This window comes from Athene noctua, unplaced genomic scaffold (genome assembly GCF_965140245.1).
Source record: "Athene noctua unplaced genomic scaffold, bAthNoc1.hap1.1 HAP1_HAP1_scaffold_44, whole genome shotgun sequence".
Classification (NCBI taxonomy): Eukaryota; Metazoa; Chordata; class Aves; order Strigiformes; family Strigidae; genus Athene; species Athene noctua.
The window spans coordinates 885,691-913,054 of record NW_027437540.1 but is presented as its reverse complement, the minus strand read 5'-3'; the positions used below and the strand labels follow the sequence as shown (position 1 = coordinate 913,054).

Below are 27,364 nucleotides of genomic sequence, written 5' to 3'. Positions count from 1 at the left end.
AAAAGCTGGTTGATGTCTATCACTGAATGGGCTACGGACCAAAACTGTTAATTTGGGTGCCTGGAAGACGTGTGTGTAGCTCCCACCCTGTCAGAAGGCAGGTGGGGAAGGGGCAGACAGGCCCTTTCCCACGCAGCTCTGCAGTTAGCACTGACTTCTGCTGGCTATGAGCTCGCACCTCCTCTTCGGCAAAACGGTCTTCCTGGGAAGACCAACCCAGGGGGGGAGTTGTTCCCTTGGTTTCTGTGGCCAGCACCTGGAGCACAACAGGGTGAAGATCTCGAGTTACAGAAACTAAATCTAAGCTGGTTTGCTCTTGCCCGCTCCAACCGGAGCGTAACTCCCTGCACCAGCGTTTCCTGAGTGAGGAACTGACATTTCCAAAGGTGCGTATCTAGGGAGACGCCTCTGGGCATCTGAGACAAGCTGGCAGCTCGCAGGAGAGCGCCGGTGCCGTGTTTGGGTACGGGTGTGCAGCTGTTTTCCCTGAAATGCCCCTCGCCGTTTCTGGCGGGGCTTGGGGGGCTCCCCCGGCTGGGCGGGTGGCAGCTGCCGTAGCCACGGGGATGGGAAGGAGAGCGGGGATCTCCCCTGCCCGCCCTGCCTTCGCCTGCTCGGTAACCGATTATGACCTCACCTGTTCCGTGCCCCAGCAACAGTTCCCGGGCGCGGGGAGCTGGGCTCCACCCGTGGCCACAGCCCGGGCTGTCTCCAGTGCGCGAGGAGCTGCGATGGATGCCACACGCGCGGCGGGGCTGAAGGGCCGAGGCAGGAGCACCAGCTCCGTGCCGGGCCGGAAGGCAAAGCTCATCCAGCACGCCCGGGATCTGCGCACCATCATCGCCTTGCAAGGTGCTGCCCCTTGGGCTGCGCGGGGACGGGACGGGGCGGGCGGGGGGCTCTCGGTCCCCCCATCGTCCTGCGTGGTCCCAACAGCACCTTCGTGTCCTGCAGAGCAAGAGAGGGAGGCTTTCACGTGGTCCTGCGGGGAAGAGCTCCAGCAGAAGAGCGAGCGGCTGCCCCGCCTGTGTGAGGCGGTGCAGGACGTCCGTGCCCCGAGCGGCGCCCAGAAGGTACCGGCAGGTCCCGTCTACTGTGCCCCTGCCTGTGCTGGCCCTGCAGAGACAGCGCCCCCCTTGCCCCTCATGCGGCTTCCTCTGGATGTGACCGTCCCCAGGCTGGGGGGATGTTCTCTTTGCCCCTCTCCTGCCCCCGGTGCCCAAGCTCACCACCTCCCAGGTCTGCGGAGCGCAGGAGCCCTCGGGTGTGGCTATGCCGGGGAGAGGCAGGAGGCCATGGCAGGCTCCGGTGGGCAGGGGCTGCTCGCTGGGGGCCAGGGCTCCGGGGCGCTGGGAAGAACAGCGTGCGTGGCGGAGGGGCCGGGGGCCGGCACAGGGACAGCCCCACGGGGCTGGTGCGGCGAGACACGGGGTGTTCCCGTGTGGTGCCGTGGGTCCCCTTCCACCGCTCAAGGGACCCCCTGGAGCTCCCCGAGCAGATCCTTGGCCCCAGCAGAGCTCCTGGCCGTCCCAGCCTGCGTGTCCCCAGGGCTGCCCGGGTTCCTGCAGGCTCCAGCTGCATCCCTGGAGAGAGAAGCTCTCTCTGCCCTCCCCTACCTGTCCCTGGGTTGTGACCTGGCTGTAAGGCCGTGGGGACAAGGGGTGCTGGCCCCACGCAGCTGCCTTTCCCTGGGGTCTCTTGCAGGGACAGGGCAGTGCCGCCGCTCTCTGCCAGCAGCCACATCTGGGGCACCAATCGATGGATTTTATTGGCGCCCAGCCCCGGGTCTGCGCTGTGCAGAGTCCCTAAGCCTGACCCAGCGCTGCCCTCAGTAGTTGCCCAGCTCTGCCTTAGCCCGACCAGCCCCCCAGAGCAAAGCTCTCCAAGAGCCCGTCCTGCCAAGGGAGCGACGATGTCCTGCAGCAACGTCCTGGCATCTGTAGCTCTACCTCAGGGGCAGTTTTCCAGACAGGACCCTTCTCCTGTGAGAAGGTGCCCAGAGAGCCCTGCCTCTGGCCTGGCCAACGCTCCCATGTCCATGCAGGTGACCCAGGAGAAGCTCCGGGCTGAAATCCATGCGCGGGTGAACACCTGTAACTTGCTGCTGGACCAGGTGAGGCAGCGGAGACGAGCCCGGGACGAGCTGCAGAGGCGGCTGCAGCGCCTGCAGGCTGTGGAGAAGGAGGACAAGCAGCAGCAGGCGCAGCTGCAGGTACCCAGGGCCCCTTCCTGGGGTGGCAGCACCCGTGAGGGGCCTTCATCCCAGCCCTGCACCCCCCCGGTGGGTTCCAGGCTCGGCACGTGGCGTCACCCCGTGTCCGCCCTCCTGTCTCTGCCCCAGGCCATTCGCCAGCTGGAGAACAGCATCGAGAAGATGCTCTTGAAAGTTCAGGCTGCACAGAAGGTGACAGCCCTGTACGTGGAGGTGCGGGATGCCCTGCGGAAGGTGAGCCCCTCCTCACTGTGTGCCATCGTCCCACCCGCTCCCCCTGCCAAGGCAACGAGGTGTCCAAGGGGTTGCTCTGGTGTTACGCCCCCCCGCATCAGCCAGGTCCTCCTGCTCCCTCCACCCCCTGTCACAGTGTGGGGGACCTCTGGGGCTCAGTGGGGTGACGTGCTGTGCCTCTCTCTGTCCCAGGAGCTGGACCACCTGCCTATGCACCTGGACCTCCTGTGTGGGACGGCTGAACGCTACCATAGGGAGCTGGAAGATGCAGAGCTCGTGGCTGCAGATGCCCGCAGAGCGGCTGCTGTAACCAAGGTGAGATGGCCCGGGGCACCGTGGGGCCCTTTCCCACACTCCAGAGCCCACCGACAGCACCACGCGCCCCGGCTGGCCGGGGAGTCTTCCTGCAACAGAGACTGAGCTGGGCTTGCCCACGGCACCCGGCTGCCTCCAGAGCTCCTCCTGGGTCTCGCTCTTGGGCCAGAGTGCCCTGGGGCTGGGGACAGCCTGCCCGAAGCGCCAGCCACGGTGAAGGCAGCGTGCTCAGCACGGGGAGGGCAGGCGTCCTTTTTGACACTGGTCATCCCAGAAGCTCAGCTGGCTCCCAAAGGTCCATTCCGGCTTCCGCAGCTAATTTTCCCTTCTCTGATATGCTGCAGGGCGACGTGGAGAAGTTAAAAACCCAGATGCGGGCGGACAGAGAGTTCTGGTGCCGCTCCGAGGCCGCGCAGAAGCTGCAGCTCAAGGAATTCTTAAAAAGGCATCTGAGAGAGGTGAGCTGGGGGGGCCAGCACAGGCAGGGCTGCGGGCAGGTGACAGGCACCAGTGCGGAGCCCCCCGTGGGTGGGGGGCCTGCAGGGCCAGCTCCCCCAGGGTGCCAGCAGCTCGGGGGCTGACGCTGAACATCCTTGCAGCAAGCCAGGCACAAGCTCGCCGTGGACTTGTCGAAACTGCAGCTGCAGGACCCTCTTGCGGGTGAGTGCCTGGCGGGGTGCAGGGGGGTGGGACGTGGGCACAGCTGCAGGCAGCATTCCCTGACGCTTCCCTCCCACGCCAGGAACCCAACTGGAGGACACCAAGTCCCAGGAGGAGTACAAGGCCTGGGTCACCAAAAAGGTGGAGGAGGCCAAGGCTGCGGTGCCGTGCTCCCACGTCTGGGTAAGTAAAACCCATCTCTGTTAAAACGCAGGGCTGAGCCGAGACCTCTCTGCTGGCCTTGTGTCCCGGCGGGGTGCTCTGCTCTGCTCTGCCCCTGCAGCCCCCCAGACCCCTCCTGTGCAGGCAGGGATGGAGCTGCTTTTCTCCATGCCGTGAACCTGCAGCAGTCCCTGGGGCAGAGACCTCCCCGAGGCCACGGCCCGGCTCCTGTACCCTCCAGGAGGGCCACGGGCTGAGTCCTCGTGCTCTCCCCTGGCCAGGACATGGCTGGCAGGTTCCTGGAGCAGCAGAAGGCCTCGGCGGACCTGGAGCGGTATCTCCAGCAGTGCAAGGAGAAGCAGCAGGCGCTGAAGGAGACGCTGCACCAGCTGGAGCTGAAGCACGATGAGCTGAAGCGTCGCCAGCCCCCCAACACCCTCAGGTACTGCTGGCCTCGGGACAGCCGTGCCAACTGGGCCACCACCCTTGGAGGAGGGATGTGGGCATCCTGGGTGTCCCAACAGGGCCCCTCTTCCCCCGTCCCGCTGCAGCCCCCACCCCTCCTGCTCTGGGAGGTTTCCTGAGCAGAGTGCTCCCCCAGCGCTGGGCCTGGCAGAGCCCCCAAAGCTCCCGCTGCGGGTGGCACCAGGAGGACCCTTGCTCCTTGCCTGGCGTGGGGAGTGGGACCAGCAGCGTGGGGTTGGGTTGCAGGCAACATCTCTGCTCTGCAGGCGGTGCGGGGGGTGAGACGAGCACTTTTGGCAACAGATGTGGGGTGTCTCTGCACCCTGATGCAGTTGTATGGATGTGAATGTGTCTGGCTGCAGGAAGCTGGAGGAGGAGCTGAGGAGGGAGCTGCAGCGGGAGGAGGCTCGGCGGGAGCAGATGCGAGCCCAGATGCTGAAGGAGGAGGATCTGCTGCTCCAGTTTGACCACGCTGTCAACAACCTGGCCGTCCTGCTGCGTGGCATCACGGTGCCCGGCCAGGTACCCGTGCGGTGCGGGGGTGAGCACGGCTCCGGCCGGTGCTGGGGGTGCAGCGGCACAGCACAGTGATGTGTGGAGCGGCCACTGTCACCCCAAGAGACTCTTCTTCCCCACCAACGTAGTTGTTCTCTCTCCGATTGCAGGACGCTTTTGTCCAGGCCTGGAGTACGCAGGAGAAGCTCCAGCACTGTAGGCAGAAGCTGCAGTACCTGGTGCAGCGCACGGCCAGCCTGCCCCCCGAGAGCCACAGCCTCAACGAGGACAATGCGGTGCGTGCTGGGGCTCCATCCCTGCGGTGGTCTTTGGGGACCCGCACAGGGCTCTCCCAGGTGGCCCGTCCCAAGCTGTCCTCCTAGATGGGAGCACGGACGTGGCCCCGGGGAAGAGCCGTGGCGCAGCTCAGCCCCAAGGGGCACTGGGCGCTGCGGGGTGTCCCCCCATGGGGACATGGAGGTGAAGCACCCCTGGGTTTGAACACCCCCTCCCCTTCAGCAGTTAACCCAGGGTGTCTTTCACAGACTTTTGTCAAGGTCCGAAATCTCCTGGAGCAGACGATGGCACAGGCTCCCCGGAGCCTGAAGATTTCCTTGGAGGACACCAAGGGTAGGAGAGCACAGCGGGGACACGTCCCCCAGCGCCTGTCCCAGCCCCTGCCCACAGGCAGTTCTGAGCGTCCTCGCCTGTCTCCCACTGTCCCAGCAGACCCCGACCCAGGAGCTGCCTCCAGACCTTGGGTCTGACCTTGGCTGTCTCCAAGGCTTTGAGCACGGGGCGTGGTTTTAGGTGGGGATGTGGGAGAACGACGGCAACTGTTGGGGTGGTAAGCGCTAAGCCCCAGCAGAAACAAGGGGAGATGCTGTGGGGCAGGGAGGGGGCCCTCGTCTTCAAAATCCCCTGCCCTGAGGGTGAAGAACCAGTGCTTGGCTCTGCCTCTGGCCTCCTCTGATTGGAGGCTCTTGGAGCAGACAAGGAGCTTCTGCAGCTCACGGCCCTTTTTCCCAAAGCGGAGGTGAAGCCACCGCCCCGCAGCTCCAGACCTTGGTGGGAAGCCCCAGCAGTGTTGGGGGGGGACCCCAGCGGTGGCATCCCCAGGCCCTGCAGGTCACCCTGGGACGCTGGGCTGGGAGAGCCCGTCACAGTGCCTGTGCCCGAGGGCCTGGCACGGGGCTCTCTGGGATGCCACCAGCCCTCCAAAACGGGCCACAGCTCCCCAGGGACACAGGCACAGCGGAGGTGGCCCCGCAGACCCTCCCCAACCTGCTCCTCTCTGCTCTCTCCTCCAGACCCCCCTGCTTCTGACGATGATGACGATGACCATGTCCTCTGCCGGGAACACATCAAGAAGCAGGGGCGGCGCCTGATCGAAGACAAAAAGAAACAGCAGCCCTTTGAACTAAAGCTCTGGATGCCCCCGACCACCCCTTCTGCTCCCGATGCCCCCAACCACCCGCTGCACCCTTTGTCTCAATACAGCAGTTATTCTTAGGCTGAATACAGCAGGTCTGTGTCCTTCTTCCCAAGCCCACAGCAGAGCTGGACCGGGAGCTCCTCAGTCACTCCTGTCAGGCAGAAGCAGCGGCGTCAAGCCCCGAGGGGAGCTGAGCTGGGTTTGGAGGCAGCCCCGTCCCCCTGCCCCTCGCCCAGCTGCTCTCCCCGCAGAGGTGGGGCTGGGCTGGGCTGGGCTCAGCTTTCCCAGGCAGAGCAGAGCTGGGGGCAGGCTGGCTTTCTGCCCCCTGGCCCTTCCTGGGACCTCTTCCCCCCCTGACAGCTCTGGGAGCCCGGTGGGCTGGTGTCTGCCTGAGGCAGCTCTGGGTGTCACCGAAATCCGGGATAAAAGAACTTACCTACACCAATTTGACGCAGATAAGCAGACACTCCTTTATTGACGGCCGGACGTGTAGGGGAGTGCTCTCACCAACAACACGTGCCAGGCACCAGAATCATACACCTTCTATAGAACTTACTCCTACATATTCATTAGGTCTTCATGTATAAGCACACAGCTTCCAAGAAATCATGAACATATTCTCTTCCTATTTCCGATTCTGCGCAGCAGAGGTTAGAAATGTCTAGAAATGGCTCTGGGGTGTAATGTGAGTAGGTGGTCCGTGGGTCAGCGGTCGCGATCTCCCCCGGCCGGAATCACCTTTTGCTTAAGGACACGGTTTTCTTGGCAGGTACCTGCAAGCTGTTACGGTTACGGCCCTCAGTTCCCATTAATCCTGGACCTTGACAACTCCTTGCATTCTTCTAGTCCTATGTATGCATTATAAATCAGTTTACAAATCACCTCGTGTTTTGTTACCTAGGTTCTAACCGTTCCTACTAAACAATCATGACCAATCCCTTCAGCCTTGGCACAGGGCTGTATGGGGAAGTTTAGAGTAGCAGTCGGTTGCTAGATTCAAAATACAATAAATGTAAAATTATTTTTTCTAAAATATCTCAATTCTATACTTATATTAGAATCAAACACAATTTAATTTCAGTTGTTAATAAAATCAGTAAGACGGGGAACCGTGGGGCAGGGGCTGAGGCCCGGACAGGTACCGGATCTCAGGGGGTGTCTTCGTGTGCGCGCGTGTGAGCGGAAGGGCAGAGCCTGCCTGGGAAAGGGAGAGCCCCTGGCCCGGGCTGTCTGACCTGGCGTGGAGCCCTCGTGCCTCTTCCCTCCCCTGCTCCCTGCACGCACATTGTGCCAGTCGTCCCCCTGAGCTCCGAGCGAGCGTCGGGGACAACCTCTGGGCTGCAGGGAGGTGCCTGGAGGGAAGGGCCGCCCCGAGGGGCCCCAGGCCGGCAGAGGAGGCTGCAGCAAGCCTTTGGCTCCAGGTGGGATCCTCAGCCCTGCCCAGGGCTCACAGACACCCCCCCGCGGAGGCCGCGTCGTCTCCTCTGCAAAGGCCGAGAACCGGGGGCTGCTGGTCCCCAAGCGCAGCCAAGGCCGGGGGCTGCTGCCAGGGCCCTGTGGTCCCCGCTGGAGCCCCCGGCCAGCGGCACCTCCTCCAGCTCCGCGGGGGCCATCGGCCCCAGCGCGAGCTTCCCCTGCCCTTCTGGGCGGGGCCGGCGGGAAGCGCCGCCGCGGCCGCGGCTCCGTCTCCCCGAGGCCGCTGCCAGCCGCTCGCTCCGCTCGCCGCGTCTCGGTGTCGGCGCTGCGGCGCTCGGCGCTGCCGGAGGGGCCGGCGGGGCCGGCGGGGCCGGGTGCGGCCGCTCGGTCCCGGGACGCCGGTTCCTCCGGGCGGGGGATTCCCGCGGGCTCTGTGCGCGGACCCGGGGCGGGCGGCCGGGAACACGCCGGGGGGGGATCTGCGGAGGGTCTGTGCGTGTTGGTGGGAGAGAGAAAGTGGGCGAGAGGCGGATCAGAAGTGCAAAGGACAGTTAAAAAAATGAGAGTGAAATGGGGGCTTCTGGCCGCCAAGGCCGCGTGGAAATTGCACTTTGGTCAAGAGTGAGGTTGAGCAAAGGATTCGTTTCCTCGCTCCTTCCCGGTCTAACCGGGACTGTGGGTGTTTTCGGGGGTTTTGGAAAGCTGGAGGTGAGCTGTCTCGAGGGAACGCCGCTGTCAGACTCCCGGCGGTACCGGGCGTTCCCCTCCAGACCCCATCTGCCGAGGTTCCCGGAGATCTGGGTTAGAGTCTGGCCTGGGGTGGCTGTTACTGTAAAACACTTTAATCAAGGGAAGAGTGTAACGGGTGAGAAACCAGAATTAATGCCCTGGCTGCTGCTGGGTGTAAAGAGGAAGGAAACGTAGAGAAGTGTCAGGATTCTTTTTGGTGCAGGAGGAACCCCGGGCAGTGGTGCCAGGATCTGTGTGATCGTGTGTTTCGGGGATACACCCACGGTGAAGCGATGCTCCAGACCCTGGGTTTCTGCTCTTGGTAATGTTACTGATTTTATTATTAACGGATCAAATTGTGTTTGATTGTGTTTTGATTTTAGTATAAGTGTGGAACTAAAAGATATTTTAGTAAAAATCATTTTACATTTATTGTATTTTGAACCTAACAACCAGCTGCTACTCTAAATGTTCCCTGTACAGCCCCGTACCAAGGCCGAAGGGATTGGCGACAATTATCTAGTAGAAACAGTTAAAACCTAGGTAACCAAAACACAAGAAGATTTGTAAACTGATTTATAATACATACATTGGACTAGAAGAATGCAAGGAGTTGTCAAGGTCCAGGATTAATGGGAACTGAGGGCCGTAACCGTAACAGCTTGCAGGTACCTGCCAAGAAAACCGTGTCCTTAAGCAAAAGGTGATTCCGGCCGGGGGAGATTGCGACCGCTGACCCACGGACCACCTACTCACATTACACCCCAGAGCCATTTCTAGACATTTCTAACCTCTGCTGCGCAGAATCGGAAGTGGGAGGAGAATATGTTCATGATTTCTTGGAAGCTGTGTGCTTATACATGAAGACCTAATGAATATGTAGGAGTAAGTTCTATAGAAGGTGTATGATTCTGGTGCCTGGCACGTGTTGTTGGTGAGAGCACTCCCCTACACGTCCGGCCGTCAATAAAGGAGTGTCTGCTTATCTGCGTCAAATTGGTGTAGGTAAGTTCTTTTATCCCGGATTTTGGTGACACTGTGGCTGATTTGGGGGTCAAAGTGAGATCACGTGTTTAAAGTGGGAGATTTAAGGGTCAAAAAAGGCTTTGGGGGTCTAATGGGGAAATTTTGGGGTGATACTGGGGGTTTGGGGGTCAGACATCAATCTGGGGATGAAAGGCACTTTGGGGTGAAAAGGGGGTTTTGGGACCCAGGGAACTCACCCCGCAGCACCCAGCTGAGGGTGGCCCTGGTGACGGTGGAGGCGCCGTCCCCCACCCCCACAGCGTCCCAGCACTGGTACTGGAGGGGGTCGGGGCTGATGCTCTTGGGGTGCCCCTGGGGCAGCAGCACCTGCAGGGGGGGGGGAGGGACAGGTACCCCTGGGACCCCCAGGAATCCCAAATCTCCCCTGCAACCCACCCAAACTGTATTTGCCACCCCCAGGTCCCTCCAAAACACCCTCAGTCACCCCAATCCTCCCCCAGCCTCGTTAGTGCCCCCCAGATACTACTGGCCCCCCAGGTCTCCATTTCACCCCCCAAGACCCCAAGTATCTCCCCGGAACCCCACCAGCCCACCCCCAGGACTACCTTAAGCCCCATTAGCCCTCCCAGAAGAGCCCCAGGACCCCAATTACTCCCACAGGATCCCTCCCAGCACCCCACTAGCCCCCACTGGACCCTTCTTGCACCCCATTATAGTTCCCCAGGACCCCATTATCTCCCCCAGAAACTGCCCTCAGGAGCCCTTTAGACACACCACCCCCCCTGCCCCCCCCCAGACAGTGATAAGCCCCTCAACTCCCCCATGGCCCCAATAACACCACCCAAGCACCAAGACCCCATTACTTCCTTCAAGACACCCCCAGAGCCCAGTAACTCCCCCTGAACCCCCTCCAGGACGTCCCCACTCCCCCCACCTCAGACACCAATATCTCCCTCAAGACACCCCCCCCCCCCCCCCGAGGACCCCAATACCCCTCCCAAACCCCTCCAGGACACACAGAGCCCCCACCCCCCGACTCCATTACACTCCCTCTAGGGCCCAAATAATCCCCCAGGACCCCAATAACCCCCACACCTCCCACAGAACCCCCATAACACCCCCCAATAGCCCCCAGGTCCCCAGTGCCCCCTCACGGCACAGGCAGGAGTGTGGGCAGGTGCTGGGGGGACACAACGTGCTGGAGCCCCCCGGGGTCCCCTGGCCCCACAGGGCCTACTGCCTGCGACACTCTGCCAGGGCTCTGTGCTCTGAGGGAGGCGGCCTGGGCAGGAGGCCTCCAGCTCTCCATGGTCTCCCCTGAGGGATGTTCCTGCAGAGATTTGGTTCACCCGGCAAGGGGGAATTGCTCCTTTGAAAACACTCCCTTTGGTCTGGGTGGTGACTGAGTGTTTCTCCTGCCAAGGGGGCACCAGCCCCAGCAGCCCCAGCACTAGTGGTGGTGGCTCCGGCCCAGCAGTGGGTGGGCGCAGGGGGCTGGGGCCCATTTCCCTGCAGGGGGTGGGGGCATCGCCGGGGAAGGGAAAGCTTTGGTCTAAAACCCCAAACTTTTTCATGGTTCTGAATTAGTTTTCAAAAAATGAAAGGTTTGTTGTCCCGGTTGTGGCACTCCAGACGTTCTGCTGTGTGACTGTGCTTGTCCTTTTCCCTTGAACTCGGTGGGTTTTGCTGTCTGTTGGGGTCTGTGCTGTCTGCGGGGTTTATCTGTCGGGTTACCCCAGGGAAAGGGAATTTTAGCCCTTTATTTTTACTTCAAGGGTGAAAGAAGTGATGCACTTAATATTTTCTGCTCCCTGTGGTGATTTGGGGTGGGTGGGTTCAGTCTGATGAGACACCTCAGAGTGTCAGAAACACCTCAGGTCGCCAGAGCCAAGAGGTGCTGCTCAGAATCCGGCATTAAGGCCGAGGGCGAGAGCTGGCCCAGGGGCCTTTTGCTGGGTACAAATGCTGAGTAAAGGACACCGGTACAACAGTTCCTCAGCCTTACTGGGGGTGTGCAAGGGGGCAGTGAGGCCCCCCCAGGGCCTGAGGACAACATGTCCCCTCTTCCTTGGTGGCAGAGACGATTGTTGTACCCAAAGGAACAAAGACTTTTATTCTCTTGGTGACTTCCAGCCTTGAGAGCACCCTTTGCCATCTCCCCCACTGGTTGTCCTACACTGTCCCAAACCTGCTTCTGTTTCCCTGCAAGACATAGATCCCCATCTCGCTTCATCACCTTGCTCTCCCCCTGACATTTCCACACTTCGCTGACGTCTGGCCACCCTCACACTCTGTTCCTTGAAACACAGAGACATGGAGTGAACGCATCCACGTTCTGGATGACTTCTTGAAGCACAGCACTATCCTTGGAGTACATTTCTTCCTCCTCATGCCCAGTCTCCACCTTCCAAGCTGCACTCTGTGGCATCGTGTCTCTCTCCTGCTGCTTCCCACAGTCCTCTGGGAAACAACCCTTCAGGCAGGGAACCCAACCCAAGCCTGCCTGCGGACTGTGGACCTGACCAGGGAGAAGTAGCCTCACCGTGATCTCCCAGGGTTGCTGGCCCTTCAGCTTCTCGGGTAGACCCAACAAACCTGTGTGCCCACTGCTCTCCCATCGTGTACTCATGCGGAAGAGACTCGACAACCCAAATATCAGCCCCGTTCCTGGAGTGAGCCTGGGCCCTTTGGCAGAGGGGATCTCACAGTCGATGTGCCAGCTGGGTGCCTTCTGCTGGCCTGGCAGAGGTGCTGGCAGAGGGGAGCTTGAAAGGTCCTCTCCAAGCCCTGAGACAAGGAGTGACCTACCAGCTGTGACCCCACAGTCCCTTGCTCAGCCCTGGTCCTGCTGTGGCCTATCACCTCCACAGGCAGAAGTGACTTCAGAGCCCTCACAGCTGTTGGCTTCTTGCTAGATTAGGAGTTCTGAGACACAACTGACCACATGATGCTGTGCCCAGCCATATGGCACTGGGGACCCGGTAGCTGAGCAGGCAGAAGTCAGCTTGTTTCATCAAAATTATCTGATAGATTCCCTACTAACAGCTGGAGTGGAGAAATATTTGTCAGAAGAACTCCTATATTCATACTGGTGCATTTTATATCTCTGCTGTTGCCTCTCTGTTTTTTCTTCTTCCTCTGTCTAGTTTGTCTTCAAAGAGCTCTCCAAGGGAAAGATTCTTTGACTCACAGAGTAACACAGGTTGGAAGAGAGCCCTCGACACCACGGTACCGGCTCTGGCTGGGATGGAGTGAACTTCCCCCAAGCAGCCCCGTTCCTGCTGTGCTTCGTACCCATGGCTGGAACAGGGTTGATCATGCACCAGTGATTTGGCTGTTACTCAGCAGTGCTGACACGGCAGGAAGGCTGTCTCTCCAACCCCCTAGAAGCTGGTAGGATTGTGGGCTTCTGTGCGCCAAGGCCGCGTGGAAATTGCACTTTGGTCAAGAGTGAGGTTGAGCAAAGGATTCGTTTCCTCGCTCCTTCCCGGTCTAACCGGGACTGTGGGTGTTTTCGGGGGTTTTGGAAAGCTGGAGGTGAGCTGTCTCGAGGGAACGCCGCTGTCAGACTCCCGGCGGTACCGGGCGTTCCCCTCCAGACCCCATCTGCCGAGGTTCCCGGAGATCTGGGTTAGAGTCTGGCCTGGGGTGGCTGTTACTGTAAAACTCTTTAATCAAGGGAAGAGTGTAACGGGTGAGAAACCAGAATTAATGCCCTGGCTGCTGCTGGGTGTAAAGAGGAAGGAAACGTAGAGAAGTGTCAGGATTCTTTTTGGTGCAGGAGGAACCCCGGGCAGTGGTGCCAGGATCTGTGTGATCGTGTGTTTCGGGGATACACCCACGGTGAAGCGATGCTCCAGACCCTGGGTTTCTGCTCTTGGTAACACGTGCCCAGCTGCACACGTACCGAGAGCAGCCGGGGTTGTTTTTATGGCGTGCTCCGCTGTTTGGATTGCTGGTGGATTTTGTATGAAATGCCTAAGTGCAGATTGGAAGGGTTTTGCTTCAAGGACGAGAGCCTGGAGCCTTTGCTGTGAGTTGGCAGCGCTGTGACTTCTCGTGTCCCTGGGCAGAGCCCGGGGTTGAGAAGAGCCCTGCTGCTGTGCGGAGCTGCGGGCGGGCACACAGGGGACAGGGCTCCAGAAACACGGTGTCAGTGGATGGCGCTGGGTTTACTGGTAAAGGTCAAACCCGAGATTTTTCCCCGTTAATGTTTTTTTCTTTATGTACCAGTATGTATGTACTTTGTGTACCAGCCTGTGATAGGAGCTGGAGGAATCACACTGTTCCGTGGAGAGTTTGAATAGATTTTCTTGTAAGCTGGTTACAGGTAGTTATTTTCCTGGGTAGGATAGCAGTGCCTCTAGTCAGGAGGTATCCTGATCAGTGTGTGAAGGGAGGTGATGCTTGGTCAGATCCCAGGTGTCAGCAGTGCAGAGCGTGTTCTCGAGCAGCATCTTGGCACTGAACTTGTGCTTGTGCCACAGCGCTGTACGGCTCCGTGAGCGCTGAGAGCCTCTCGGTTCTAGTGCTGCTCCCTGCCGTGGGGGCTCGTGAGCTGCTTCTGTGCGTTATTTTGCACGTATGTAAATATTTATTGCTTTGTGTAAGGTGCCTGTGATTATGAACATGAGGAGAAGCGTGTGACTTCAGCTGTGAAGGTGTGGAGGGTGTGGGAAGCGATGACTGCCTGGAACTGTCTGGTGGTTCAAAACTTGTTTGTTATCAGCGGTATTTTTAATGAGCTAACGTGCCAGGTAATTGTCCATATATTTTTGGAGACAAGCACATTTTAGACATGGGTGTGGCTTTACTAATAGACTGTGCAAGGTATTCCCAAGGCAGTTGTGTGTTTTGTAATACAAACATAAAGGAAAAAGACTCTTGGGAGGAGGAGGCACAGGAAGAGCATCTCTCCCCATGGAAAGCTCAGCATCGCTTGGGGCATGAGGGAGCTGGTTTCTCTCTATGCGATGACAGTACAATTGACCTCGGAGTTTCAGTTGGCATTCTGAAGGCAATGAGAATCAGGCCTTTAACTTTAATCTTAAAAATCTAGATTCTCCTCTGTGGCACAGCATGAGTTTGTTAAACCTCCGGTCGTGTCCATTAGTCTCCTATAGCTCAGCATCATAAAGCTCCTTGCAGGGCAGGGTAGGATTGTTCAGAAGGTGTGTAATTCCTTCGCCTGTGCACTCAGTGAGCAGTAGTACAGTCTTTCATACAAGCCTGCAATAATTGTTCTGTCCAGTCTGGAAACTGTTGATGTGAGGCAAATTCATTTTGGCTTATGTTCAGGATTTCAACTAATACATTGGCTTATGTGGGGTTTGGATTTCTTTGGGCTCTTGGAGATTCATTTGCTTTTCAGATAGAAAGGCAGATTTAGTTCATAACTGTATCTTTCTATTCAAAACCTGGGCCAGTCATAAGCTGGCGGTATGAAAGTTGTCCTGGCAACGTAGAATGTGACAATCCTGTCCTCAGCCCAGGCTGTGAAAGGCTGTTGGTCAAGCCTGGGACCTGCTAAAGTCAGGCCTCCGATACTTTTTAATTTTTATCAAGTTTTCCACTGAAAACTACTTGTGAAAATATACTTTCAAATGTATTAGTTTACACTGTCTAAACAAAATCAGATTAATGTGAAACATCGATGTAAATTCACACATGAATATTAATCTGTGAGCGGTCACTTTTCTGGTTACTGGTTTTTTTTCCTGATGTTTACATCAGGTGAGAAGAAATCTTTGTTCACAAAATAGTTTGTGTTAATCATTGTTTACTTTGCTGTCCCGAGAAATGTAAAGAACTGGAAGGTTGACTCTGGGAAGACACCGATGTTTAGAGCAGGTATTGGAGATCTCTCAGTTTCGTTAGAAATTGGGTTTATAGATCTACGTTTGGATCCTTTTCAATAAGAAAGGAGCAGGATGGCTGCAGGCGCTAGGTGCATACAGGTCCCGTAGGATTTCTGTGTGTCAGTGCCGCGCCGGGCGCTGCAGCCTGGGCTCAGAGCTCCCCGCAGTTCGTGGCAATCTCTGCGGTGCCCTTCGCGGGCTGTCGGAGTCACTGTGCAAAGACACAGACGGGCTGATGCAGCTCATAGCTCAGGAGTCGTGGGAATCGGTAGAATGTACTACAGGATTTAGAAATGACTGAATTTTGATTTTTTAAATTCTTTTTAAAGGGGAATAGAGTTTTTTGTTTGTTTGTTTGACAACATGCTCTGTGTTCATTACCTTAGGAAGTGCTTTTGCTCTGCAGAATGCAATGCGGGTAAGTCCCGGGCGATAGATAACCCTGTTTCGGGAAAACAAGGTACTGTGAAATGTTAGACTGAGTACAACAAAGCGACCTTTCTAAGTGTTCCTGTTGGCCCTAAGTGGTTAGGCATGAAAGGTGGGCTTGCTTAAGAGGAGAAAAGAAGGATAGATGTGATTAAAGAAAAACAAATATGCAAATCTCTCCCTTTCAGACATCCGAAGCAGTTTAGGACCATTTGATCTGTGGTCTTGGCAAACGTGTACTTTGAAACCCAGTGAATTCTCTTGCAAAGAGGGAACACTATAAATGCAATAACTGAAGGTGAGATTGGGATATCCTTGGGTAAAAAGAAAAGTAAAAAGTGCTTCATTCTGTAAAGGGTGCTGCTTGGACTGGTGGAGCTGCTGAAGGCGCAGTGCACTGTGACTCCCAGAGTTCAGGACCAACTGCTGAAGGGAAGGTCAGAGGCATTTGCTGAGGCTTATCGGAGGCCGCAGCCTCGGCAACAGCGTGTGCTGGTGTTTGGCAACGTGGACGTTTCCCTGGCAGGAGAAGAGTGTCTGTCTGTCCTGGGGATGACGTGAGTCGGTGACTCTCGTGCCTGGTCCCTTGGTGCATCCACTGAGGGAACCCCTACTGTACCCACCCGCCTCTCTTCCTTTATGCCTCGGGGGAGATATTTTTAAACTCGAGAATCCGGAAAATTGATAATCTTTGCAGTGAGTGGGCGAGAAGGCAGAATAGCTGGATAGCTGAGCAGAAAGCCCCGTCAGCTGTGAGCTCCCCAGGCGCCGAGCACCGTGTGATGCGTGGAACGGAGCGGCCGTTCCTGAGCAGGAGGGGCCGTGGTCGGGCTCCACGTGCCCACAGAGCTTCCCAGCCCCGCACCTGCTGGGAAGGGGCTGCTGGGGCCCAGAGCTGGATCAAATCCCTGTGCGTGGCACTGTGCTCTTCTCCTTGAAGCCATGTGCAGATAATACCTACTGACCCCAGATGTGCTCTGGCACCTGGGCTGTGTCACAGCCTGTAAGGTCTGACCTGATCCCTGGTGGCCAGGGCACAAGTGTCCTGGGAAAGGCTGAACATGTGCCCAGCCCCAGAGCGATGCCAGGGCAGTGACATGGTGTCTCCGTGACCTCTGAGGACACGGGTTTGAAGCTCAAAGTATGAGCTGTGCCGGGTCTTTCTTCAGAAGGCGTAGATGTTGCTGCTGTGTGATAGTCCCTCCCCAGCTCTGTCAAAAGCAGGAGCACATCAGCCTGTGTGTGCCCGCAGCTGTGCCACGGGCTGAGCGCGCTGCTGGCCTGCGGGTCGCTGCACTCCCCTGCTTACCTCTCCCCGTGTCAATTTTTATGCTCTGTATTTCTGATAGTGTAGGCTGATATTGCCAGTTTTTCTGAATTTTTCTGATTCCACCCCCCTCCGCGGGCTGTACGCCGGTCTCTGGAGAGAAGGACTGATAACGCTAAGGAGCCTGGCTCCTGCCCTCCCCATTGCTGGGAACCGCTTATAACAGCCCCTCGTCTCCTCAGGGCCGGGCACAGCTGTGCCTGGGATGGGGTCGAATGGGAACAATACCAGAGAGAGAAAATAATTAGAGGGTAATAGCAATTTTTGGCTGCAACTTTTCTATTCTTGACAGTTTACCTCTGTCCCTTCTCCCAGCCTTTAAAGGGTTTTTATAAAGAATGAAAAGGTAGGATGGAGAGAGGGAAGAAGGGGGAAAAGGAAGAAAAAAATGCAGAGAAGGTGGGAAAAGGAGAGAAAAATGACAGAAGATTGTAAGGGGAGAAGGGAGGAGCGGTACAGAAAAGGATCTAGAGAAGAAAATTAAAACAAAAAAGTGAAGAATTAAATTCTGGTTTAGAAGGTGTAGAATGTTGTTACTTTAGTTCTAAGAAACTGCTGAAAGGTGGAAATATTGAACCCTTAAGAAGGACTTGTGGAAGCTTTTACTTAAGTTCTATTCCATTAAAATGGATAGATAAAAGTAGCTGCTAATAAGCATTCGAAAAGGCTGTTGGTGATTTAAGAAAAATCGAAATGAAGTTCGACTATTTCTGAAACGCTTCTGTGAACAGTTGCATAATTTTGAATGTGTGGTATTTCCTGCGTTCAGAGACACGTTATAGGTGTCTGCCCTATATATCTCTCTATTGTAGCTACGCAGTAATTGAAGACTACAGCCTGTTTTTCAGAGAAGCTCCCAGTTTTGTGCTAAACAGAAACTGAGGTCTTCCTTGCAGTAATATTTACAGTCCTCTGGAATACTATGGTTAGCCAGGTAATAGTTGATGCTTTTCATTTTAAAAGGTCGTACGGTAACATTGAACAGATGGAACTTTTAGGTACGGAGTTTCCTTCTTTCTTTACACAGTGGAGCCTTCACACTTTGGCCTGGAGTGTACTGGCGTCACGAGGTGTGACCTTGGACTTTGGTTGATTTCTGCCAGGGGTCTTCTCATCCCAGGTGAGAAGGATTGCCCAGGTTCTGCCGTGCCCGCGCTGCTCTCCCAGCGTGTCCCTCGGCGCTGCCTTCCCCTGCACAGTGACGCCTCCTCCAGCCCTGCTCTGAGCAGCCGATAGAGTGGGTGAACTTCCCCGCCTCCGGCCGCTCGCAGTCTGGTTTGTGTGCCTTTCCCATCCTCAGCAGCTCTGTGAGGAGGAGGAGGAGGGGTTATATTTTCTCGGCGGAGGCCTCAGCTGGCAGCGAAGGTGGCAGTTTGACTGGAGAAGGGGGTCGGAAACGTTGAGCAGGAGGCGCTGTGGTGAGGGGAAAGGCCGGTGGCTGGATCGTGCATCTTTAGAAGGGAAGAGGATTGGTTGGGGGGGGGCACTGGGAGAGACAGAGCAAAGCACAGGAAGGGTGTTAGAATGAGCGTGCAGTTGGAGACTGTTTTTCACCCTCTAAAGGGTGTAACGTTTACTTCACTTGCTATATACTCTACTCGTCCATACAAGCAGATAAATAGTTACTGGGTGTATAGATATTTGTACATTAAAATTATATTTTACGTAATATGTCTTATTTTAGATGTATTTTCATATATATTACCTATTTATCTTTTTTCTACAAAAAATGATGTACATAATGCAGTAGCAGTAGAGTAGTGCACTACCTTATGGAAGTATCTTCACTTCCATCATTTGATTATTCCCGTTGCAGGCTGTAAGCCTTTGCCCGTGCCCCAGTGCGTGGATCATTCAGTACAGCACTGCTAATGCTGCTTTGATGAGATGGAGTTCTCATGGGGATGCATGCTCAAGGGTGACTGTTCCAGAAATGACTGCTCTGAGTCTGACACCCGTGGAGATGAACTTACTCAGGTGCTGGAATTTCCAAGCATTCTGTTGTATCCCCAAACTGAATGTAATTCACCTTCTGACAGAAGTGGGGTTCAAAGCATGTGAGTATTACCACACCTCGAATTAGTTCATACCTTTTCAGGACGAGGATGGGATGATGTTGACCATGTTATGCAGCGTGACGGGGTCTCCCAGCAGAAAGGTCAGACGTGCCGAGATGGTACCGAGGGAGCGTTCGACTGCAGAGTCTGCAGCGGCTGGGAGAGCAGCAACCTTCACAGCGTGTGAGCACCAGGGCACAGGCCGCACTGCCCCGTGTCTTTAAAGCTACTTCTGTGCTAGCCACAGACTGAAACAAAAATTTTGGAGATGATAAAACCAGCTTCAAACTGCAAATAGTAAAAAGATGGCAGAAAGCAGTGGATTAAAAAAGGGGGCTTGACTGGCGGTTCTGAGGTCAGGTTGTTCTGCCGGCTTCTGCATCTTGGGGGTCTGCACAGTAAAACAATTGGCATGAATCCAGTTGGGTCATTGAAGGTTCAGTTCACGTTAATTCTCTCGTCTTAGGTAATAAATGTAATTAAAATATGTAACTGCACATTGTATAACAGGCTGGAAGGCTGTATTACAGTCTGTTTATGGTAGGGCTTTTCTGGCTCTCTGCAGCCCTTGCAATATTACTCGTTAAAGGGTAATTCAGGTTCGTTTGCTGGTTTCAACCAAAGAAGCGGAGTGAAAATCAGGGACAGCTACAATGCAGTAAGATTATTTTTGCCCCCAGATTGCTGAGCAGACTCCTCTAGCTGTCGGAGAGGTGAAATATGTGGCCTGACTGAAATTCCAGGTGAGCTGTTGGTCGTCCTGTTGCGGGCCCTGGCAGGTGCAGACAGGCGCTGCTGCATCTCCCCTGTGAGACGGGGGGTGCCGGTGGAAGCGCCGCAGTTCTCTTGCCCTGGGCTGTGGAGGGCAGCCGGCCTGTTGGGGCACAGCGCTGTGCTCTGCCCCCTCACACGCTGTGTCGGTGTCTCAAGAACACAAGAATTTGGCCTAGAGAGCAGCGATGCTGCGTGTTGTGCCCTTGGCCCAGCACTGAGCTGGGTGGAGACCAGAGCTGGGACTTAAGGACAGACTTGACCAGTTCGACTTGACTGAAACACTGACCCCATCTAGCATGCCGAATCAGATGGGGGGGTGTTCACTTTTCTTAGATCAATTACATCCTGGGCGATAGATTCCTGCAGTAGTTTCTGCCAGAGTGAGCCTTACTGCCAACAGTCTTTGCTGAATTGTTGCCTGCTGACCTTTTCCTCATGATCTGTAGCCCTCTGACAGTACTGGCTGTGGATCAGAGTCGAGCTTCAGAACCATTTTAAGAGGCATATTTCTATTTTAACATCTTTTTTTTTTCCCTTTTTGAAGTTGGGGATATCATCTATTTGTGATCTATCTTAAGTCATACTGCCCTGTATGTTTATGGTTTGATTTTTTTTTCTTGCCCTTTTCCCCCCCTCCTCAATCAACATAATCAGAATTTCGCCCATGGCATTTCCGAGTGGTGATTTTTCATATGACAACAATAAGGGTGTTTTCCTTCCGTTTGATTTTATTTTTGCCATGGGCTACAAGCCTTAATGGTTTCCTCAATACAAATATGTTTGATGGGAACATCATTTCAGTGGGCATTTCATAGTATGTAATCATGGTGATGTTCATGTATGCCTTTTATCTCAATTTCTCAAAAAAATACGCTCTTGGAAACACGAATAAAATTTTTCTTTTGTACAAAGGGCTTTACCTGAACTCCTCAAAGTGCTTGGAATTAATGCTTTGCCTTAATACAGCAGGTGGAAATTTATTCTGCCGACCATCTTGTGATAAGCATTCTTCTCTTCAGTAGCACTGGCATGTGCTACTGAATGTACTACATTTCACATTTTATGTGAAACCACATTCTTTATTGATTTTGCACCATTTTTCCTCAAATTCTGAAGAACTGTAGCTGCCAGAACTTTCCAGGCTGATTTACTGTTTCGCTGAAACCTAATACTGAGTCTTCAGTCTTCTGAGCATCTTTCCCCAGATGCGAATTTCAGTTTCTCTCTTCCCTGATGATGGTTGGTCTTTCTGCTGTTGAAAAACCTGGTTTTCTTCTTCGGGTAATATTCACATTGCTCTACGTTGTAGCTCTTCTTCTAAACGGTGTAGAAAAACATAACCGCAGTGTAGTTGTATTCATCATTTCCAGCAGCTTTGTGTTTTCTTTCCTTTTCTTGAGTTAAATGAAAACTATTAAAAATGTCAGAAGCTTCTGAAGGTGGGTTTTGGGGGCTGTGACCTCACTGATATTTTATGGGGAAAACACCCTACTTCAAAATGGTTTACATTCTCCTTGCACTCTAGAAAGCACTGAGTTCTCTCAGAGTCCAGGCGTGGTGGAACTAAGTATGACACTATTTAATATGTCAAGTAAAAATGAGTTCAGGGGTCACTTAGCTCGGAACAGAAGGCACAGGTAAGAAAACCTGAAGCTGTCTGGTAAAACTCATAGGAAAAAACCTTTTCTAAAAGATGCCACCAACATTCCCAAGAATGAAGGTCAGCGAAAAGCTGGTTATCGAGCGTCTGTGGTGTCCGACTTGTCAGGTGTCACTTCAGTGCCACAAGGCAGCAGCTCACAGTTGGAGGTTTCAGCAGCATCCACGGGTTTGTGCATGAAGACAGACTGTGCTCAAACTGCATCAGGGCTCCGGGGTTAATCGGCTGCTGTAGGCTCAGTCGCGGCCCCAAGCAGCTCTTCCCATCGCTGAGGGCTTCCTGGAGGATTAAATACAATCTAACATTGCTGTGCTTTGGGGTTTTTTGAAAGAAAGATTGAGCTGTAGAGCAAAACGCTAAATTTCAATCACACTCTTAAGAGTGATTTTTTTTTCCCTGCTTTGCTAAAAGTAATTTTCTGTTTGAATTTAAATGTTTGAACCGGTTTCCATGGTGCAGTATTTCATACCAGTTTTCATTCTTTTTAAAGTCAGAATAACAAAAGGTAGATTTAATCTGTGCTTTTGAAGGGGGGTATTATACTTTGCTAGCCCACAGTACAGTTTATCAAGGGAAGTAAATTGAGCCACACTTGAATGTTGTGGGTTTTTTGCTTTGAGGGTATTTTGTTCCTTTCCTGAGCTCAAATGTGAATATATTACAGATATTAATGTGGTATTCACGTCATCTGAAACAAATTCTTATTTTGAATGAATTTTGATTACAGCTACCTTAAATATTTCCTCCCCTGCCAAAGTGTAACTTCAAAAAGACAAAACTTTCCGTATTAGGGGTTTCTTTACAAAATCTCTACTTTGCGCTTTTTCTTATTCTTTTGGAGGTCTTCATAAAAATTCTGTCTCAGTTTAGCAAACAATTATACATTTTCCCATGTGCACCAGGCATTATGTCAAGTGCAAGGTCCTGCACCTGGGTTGAGGTGATATCAGTACAGACTGGGGGAGGGATGGATGGATGGATGGATGGATGGATGCAGAGCAGCTCTGTGCAGAGGGACTTTGGGATATTGGTGGGCAAAAAACTGGACGTGAGCTGGCAGTGTGCACTCCCAGCCCAGGAAGACAATCATCTCCTGGGCTGCGTCACAAGAAGCATGGCCAGCAGGGTGAGGGGGGGATTCTCCCCCTCTGTTCCACTCTGGGAGACCCCCCTGCAGGGCTGGGTCCAGCTCTGGGGCACCAACAGCAGAAGGACACGGACCTGCTCGAGCGGGGCCAGAGGAGGCCACGGAGATGCTGGGGGGCTGGAGCACCCCCGTGAGGACAGGCTGGGAGAGTTGGGGGGTTCAGCTGGAGGAGAGAAGGCTCCGGGGAGACCTTGGAGCAGCCTTTCTATATGTAAAGGGAGGTTTTAAGAAAGATGGAGAGAGACTTTTTACCAGGGCCTGTAGTGCCAGAACAGAGCGCAGCGGGTTAAAACTGAAGGAGTACGTTCGCACTGGACAGAAGGAGCGTACATTTTTTTTTACAGTGAGGGGGGTGAGGCCCTGGCAGAGGTTGCCCAGAGCAGCTGTGGCTGCCCCCTCCCTGGAAGGGTTCAAGGCCAGGTTGGACGGGGCTTTGGGCAACCTGGGCTAGTGGAAAGTGTCCCTGCCCGGGACGGGGGGGTTGGAGCTGGATGATCTTTAAGGTCCCTTCCAATCCAAACCATTCTATGGTTGTAAGTGATAATAAATAAGTAATGAATTGTGCTCATTCCCACTGTAGTCCACAAACTAACATGGACTTGGCCTGGGAAGGCACCTTTGACACCAGCCGCCATGGGGAATTGTCCCTTTTTGAGGATCTGGAGCTCACGCCCCCGAACAACCCCACGACAGCCAACCTGGGCTTGAGAGGAGAGGGGCAGCCCGTGGGCTGTGCCCAGGGACAGGAGCAGGTCCTCACCGAATCCAAGCAGAACCCCCTCCAGTTTGAAACCTAGATGGCCCCGTCCCTGCTGCAGCATGCCTGGCGTGAAGAGGCAGAAGATGACCTCTCCCACTCTGTCAACGTCGGGCAGTTGTTTGAGCCCAGCGGTGCCTCTTTCCCAGCGGATGGGAGCGACTGGAGCAGTCCGGCATCTCTCGTCCAAGGGCCAGACACCCTTCAGAGCCCACACAGACTTTAGGAGGACGCTCCCCCCATGCTGCTGGCACTGCCAAGGGACAAGATTTTCCAGGGACAGAGACATCTGCATTGACACTGACCAGCTTCATTCTCAGACGACACAGAAACACTTGGGGGAGAAAAAAATACCACCACAAGAACTGCTTGCTGTGTCTTTAAAGGACCCATCAGCAGCCTCTGGTGCGGGAGTTTCCTATAGAGAAGAAATGGAACACTATGGATTTTTTTACTTTTAAAGGAAGAAATGTGAATTATGTCTATATTTTTACCATTTAGTTAGCTAGTCAGTTATTTTCCGTGGACAGGAGATATGTTCTGCTTAGAGAAGAAGTAGTTTATAAATTCAGCACGTTTGCTTCTTGAGATGTTTTTCTATAACCTATTAAATATTCTGTATTCAAAGAACCCTCTATTTTAGCAGCAGCATCCCTTAACAGCGGGGCGATAGGGGAAATGCAGTTTGGGTCGGGGTCGGGTTGGGGGGGGTGCGGGGCTACAGGGGCGGCTCCTGTGAGAACCTGCTGGAAGCTTCCCCGGCCCCAAGGCGGCCCCGCTGCCGGCCAAGGCTGAGCCCGTCAGCGCTGGTGGCAGCGCCGCTGTCAGAAGGTGTTTAAGAAGCCGGGGGAGGAAGCCCCAGAAAGAGCTGGAAAAGCTGCAGCGGGGAGAGGAGGGCAGAGTTTGCGTGTGCCCCCGTGGGAGGGGCGTTCTGCGAGCGCGCGCATCGCTGGGAGCTCGCTGGGAGCTCGCGGGTGGGCGCAGGGGCGGGTGCACGCGGGGTGGGTGCGTGCGGGGGGTGGGAGGGTGCATTCCTCGTGCTGCAGCGTGTGTGTGTGTGTGTGTGTGTGTGCGCAGACTCGGGGTGTGTGTGCACACTGCGCCTTGCGCTCTGTGTTCCAGCGTGTCTCTTGCAGCGCGGGTGTGCGCACGCTCCAGGTGGGCATCGCACCTTCTCTTTGTACCCCGCGTGTGTCTGCAGGCAGTGTGTGTGTGCGCACGTGCCCCAGAGATCTCTGCGTGTCACATTGATTTTTCCTGGCCTCTTTTTGGCCCCCACGTGCCGGTCTTCTCTGTGCCGGGGTGGCTCTGAGCACCCTCCTCTCCGGTAATCAGAGACCCCATCCAGGAAATGATTTATCTTATCTCTGGAACTTGGGGAAGCATCTCAGTGACTTCTGAGGGGAAAAAAAGAGGAGGGGAAAAAAAATTTTAAGAGGGTTATTAGTCAAGAGTCCCCAGCTGGAGTTGCCACTTTTACTAGAAGAGGGAAGAGTTGCGGCAGCGGTTTGCCAGTGATGAAGTAACGGTGGGGCGGGAGGGCGGGACGGGCTCCACCGGGAAGTTGTGAGATGGCAGGGAAAGCACAATGAAGTGAACAACAAGGCAATAAACCATGGGGCCTTTGGTGCAGATGCGGAAGGAAGAGGAGCTCTGTGGCGGCCAGCTGGGCGGTGCTGGTGGCAGGGCCGGGCCGGAATGCACCCCATCCCTGCGCCCCCGCCCCGCCCTGTTTGCATCCTGTGAGCCGTGGCAACCGCGGAACGTGCTGGGGCTCCCTGGGCAATGGGGCCGTGGCAACCTCGGAACGTGCCGTGGCAACCTCGGAACGTGCCGTGGCAACCATGGAACGTGCCGGGGCTCCCTGGGCAATGGGGCCGTGGCAACCTCGGAACGTGCTGGGGCTCCCTGGGCAATGGGGCCGTGGCAACCTCGGAACGTGCCGTGGCAACCTCGGAACGTGCCGTGGCAACCATGGAACGTGCCGGGGCTCCCTGGGCAATGGGGCCGTGGCAACCACGGAATGTGCTGGGGCTCCCTGGGCAGTGAGCCTGCAGCTGGGCAGTCACGCAGCGGATGAGCAATGGGCTGCATCAGCAGCTGTCTGCCTGTCCCGGCGTTTCTCGCCCCCAAACCCTGCCGGGCGCCTCCGGCCCCTTCCCCTTCCCGCCGTGCCAGGATCCGCCGCCCATGTTGGCGTTGGCGCCGCTGGACGTCCCGGCGCGGCGGCGCCGCCACCCAGTTCTGCCCGGCCCTGGCCCGGCCCCCGCTTACCCCAGGGCCGGCCGGGAGCCGCAGCATCGAGGCCGCCCCCTCCGTCCCTGCCTCCCCCGTGTCCATCTCCTTCTCCTCGGGCTCCCCCACCCGCCTGGAGCCGCTCGGCAGCCTGAGCGCCGGCACTGAGCCCCCGGTGACTGGTCCGGGTCGGGAGCTGCCAAGCCCGGCCCCGGAATGGAGCAAGGGGGCCGCGGTGCCGGTGCCGGAGATCACCTCGGCGGCCCATCTCCGTTCCAGGAGCGGCGGGGAGCAACGCGCGGCCACAGCAGCGCCAGGTCAGAGCGGGCTGGGCCGGTTGAGCGGGGGGGCTTTTGGGCGGCCAGGGCAGAGCGGTGACGGCCCAGTCTGGCACACAGGGACGGAGAAGGGGCGGCTGGAGGAGCTGTACCGGCAGGGGCAGCTACTGGGGAGCGGCGGCTACGGCTCCGTGTACTCGGGCACCCGCCTCTCCGATGGCAGCCCGGTAAGTGGCGGGACGGCGGCGGGGCGGGGGGAGGAGGAGCAGGACGAGGAGGCTCATCCCGCCGCTCCCCTTGTCTTGCAGGTGGCCATCAAACACGTGTCCCGGGAACGCGTCACAGCGTGGGGTGAGCTGGTGAGTGACCGGGGCTGCCGGGAGAAACCGGGGTGTCACGGCCTGGGGGATAAGGGGAGGCCCAAGAGGGTGGAAACCGGGACACCACGGTGGGAGCGGGTGGGGAGTCACTGGGGGACACGGAGCATCCCGGGGGAATGGCCTGTCCAGTACCGGGGCGGGGTAGGAGGGGGGCACAGGAGCTCCCCCTTGGCAGGGGGGACCCCCAGGCACCGGTGGGGTCGGGTGGGGGCACTGGGGCACCCCAGGCGGGGGCTACCGGCCCCCTGCCCCGTCCCTCTGACGGCATCGCGTCCCCCCGCAGCCCAGCGGCACTCGAGTACCGATGGAGATCGTGCTGCTGAACGCCGTGGGCTCCTCCGGCTTCCGTGGCATCAGCCACCTGCTCGACTGGTTCGAGCTGCCGGACAGCTTCGTCCTGGTGATGGAGCGTCCCGAGCTCGTGCAGGATCTCTTCGATTTCACGCTCGAGAGGGGATCCTTGTCGGAGGAGGTGGCGCGGGGGCTGTTCCGGCAGGTGCTGGAGGCCGTGCGGCACTGCAACGCCTGCGGTGTCCTGCACCGGGACATCAAGACGGAAAATATCATCATCGACCTCGCCACCGGCGAGCTGAAGCTCATCGACTTCGGCTGTGGCACCTTCCTCCAGGACGCGGCCTACACCGAATTTGCCGGTGAGCCCACACCCGGGGGGCTGCTCCCGGCACTGCACGGCCCGGCCTGGCCGGGCACCGGTTCCCCCTTGGGAGGGGGCGTGGGGGAATTAATTACTCATCCGGCTGCCAAGTTGCTTTTTGGCGCGGGGTGGATGTTGTGAAACGGGAGCCGGCTCCCAGCCGCTGCCACCCACCCTGCCCGGGGCTGGCGAGGGGGGAGCCAGCCTGACAAAAACAAACACCGGTGGGGTAGCAGAGGGTGTGGGTGCGGGGGGGCCTGCAAAACCCTTATACTGGCCAGTTTGGTTTGCAGGCCTGGAAGGGCTTGGGCTGCTCCGCTCCCCTTGTTTGCCTTGGCTTTTTAGATTTTTTTTTTTTTTTGGCAAGGGGTTTTTTTTGCACGTAACAGCCGGGCCCGTGCTGACCTCTTCTCTCACCGGTGGCTTTCTTTACAACCCTTTACAAAGTTTGTAAGCAAGAGTCCCATGCTGGCGAGGGGGTGGCGGGTCACACCGTGTGTTGTCCCCTCCGCCACTGGTGAAGCCCCCGTGTCCCCAGGGACGCTCGGGTGAGGATCTGGGAGTGGGCAACATCCACCTGACGAACTCCGCCTGTCTCCTGCAGGAACACGAGTGTACAGCCCGCCGGAGTGGGTCCGCTTCCACTACTACCACGGCTGGTCAGCAACAGTCTGGTCCCTGGGCATCCTGCTCTACG

General features: G+C 56.2%; 1 protein-coding gene across 1 annotated transcript; it reads left to right on the top strand.

Annotated features, from left to right (window-relative positions):
* Nucleotides 1-731: 731 nt before the first annotated feature.
* LOC141954960 (coiled-coil domain-containing protein 183-like) lies at nucleotides 732-6,056 on the top strand. Its single transcript, XM_074895053.1, has 12 exons — nucleotides 732-1,073; nucleotides 2,045-2,212; nucleotides 2,342-2,446; nucleotides 2,639-2,761; nucleotides 3,106-3,219; nucleotides 3,361-3,421; nucleotides 3,504-3,604; nucleotides 3,865-4,025; nucleotides 4,381-4,570; nucleotides 4,714-4,839; nucleotides 5,089-5,173; nucleotides 5,854-6,056. The coding sequence occupies exons 1-12, from the start codon at nucleotides 732-734 to the stop codon at nucleotides 6,054-6,056; spliced, it is 1,779 nt and encodes a 592-aa protein (XP_074751154.1).
* Nucleotides 6,057-27,364: the final 21,308 nt, after the last annotated feature.

Coding starts and splice junctions, on each gene's coding strand:
- LOC141954960 (XM_074895053.1), top strand. CDS start 732: ATGGATGCCACACGCGCGGCGGGGCTGAAGGGCCGAGGCAGGAGCACC. Junction 4,571..4,713: donor GCATCACGGTGCCCGGCCAG/GTACCCGTGCGG, acceptor CTCCGATTGCAG/GACGCTTTTGTCCAGGCCTG. Junction 5,174..5,853: donor TTCCTTGGAGGACACCAAGG/GTAGGAGAGCAC, acceptor TCTCTCCTCCAG/ACCCCCCTGCTTCTGACGAT.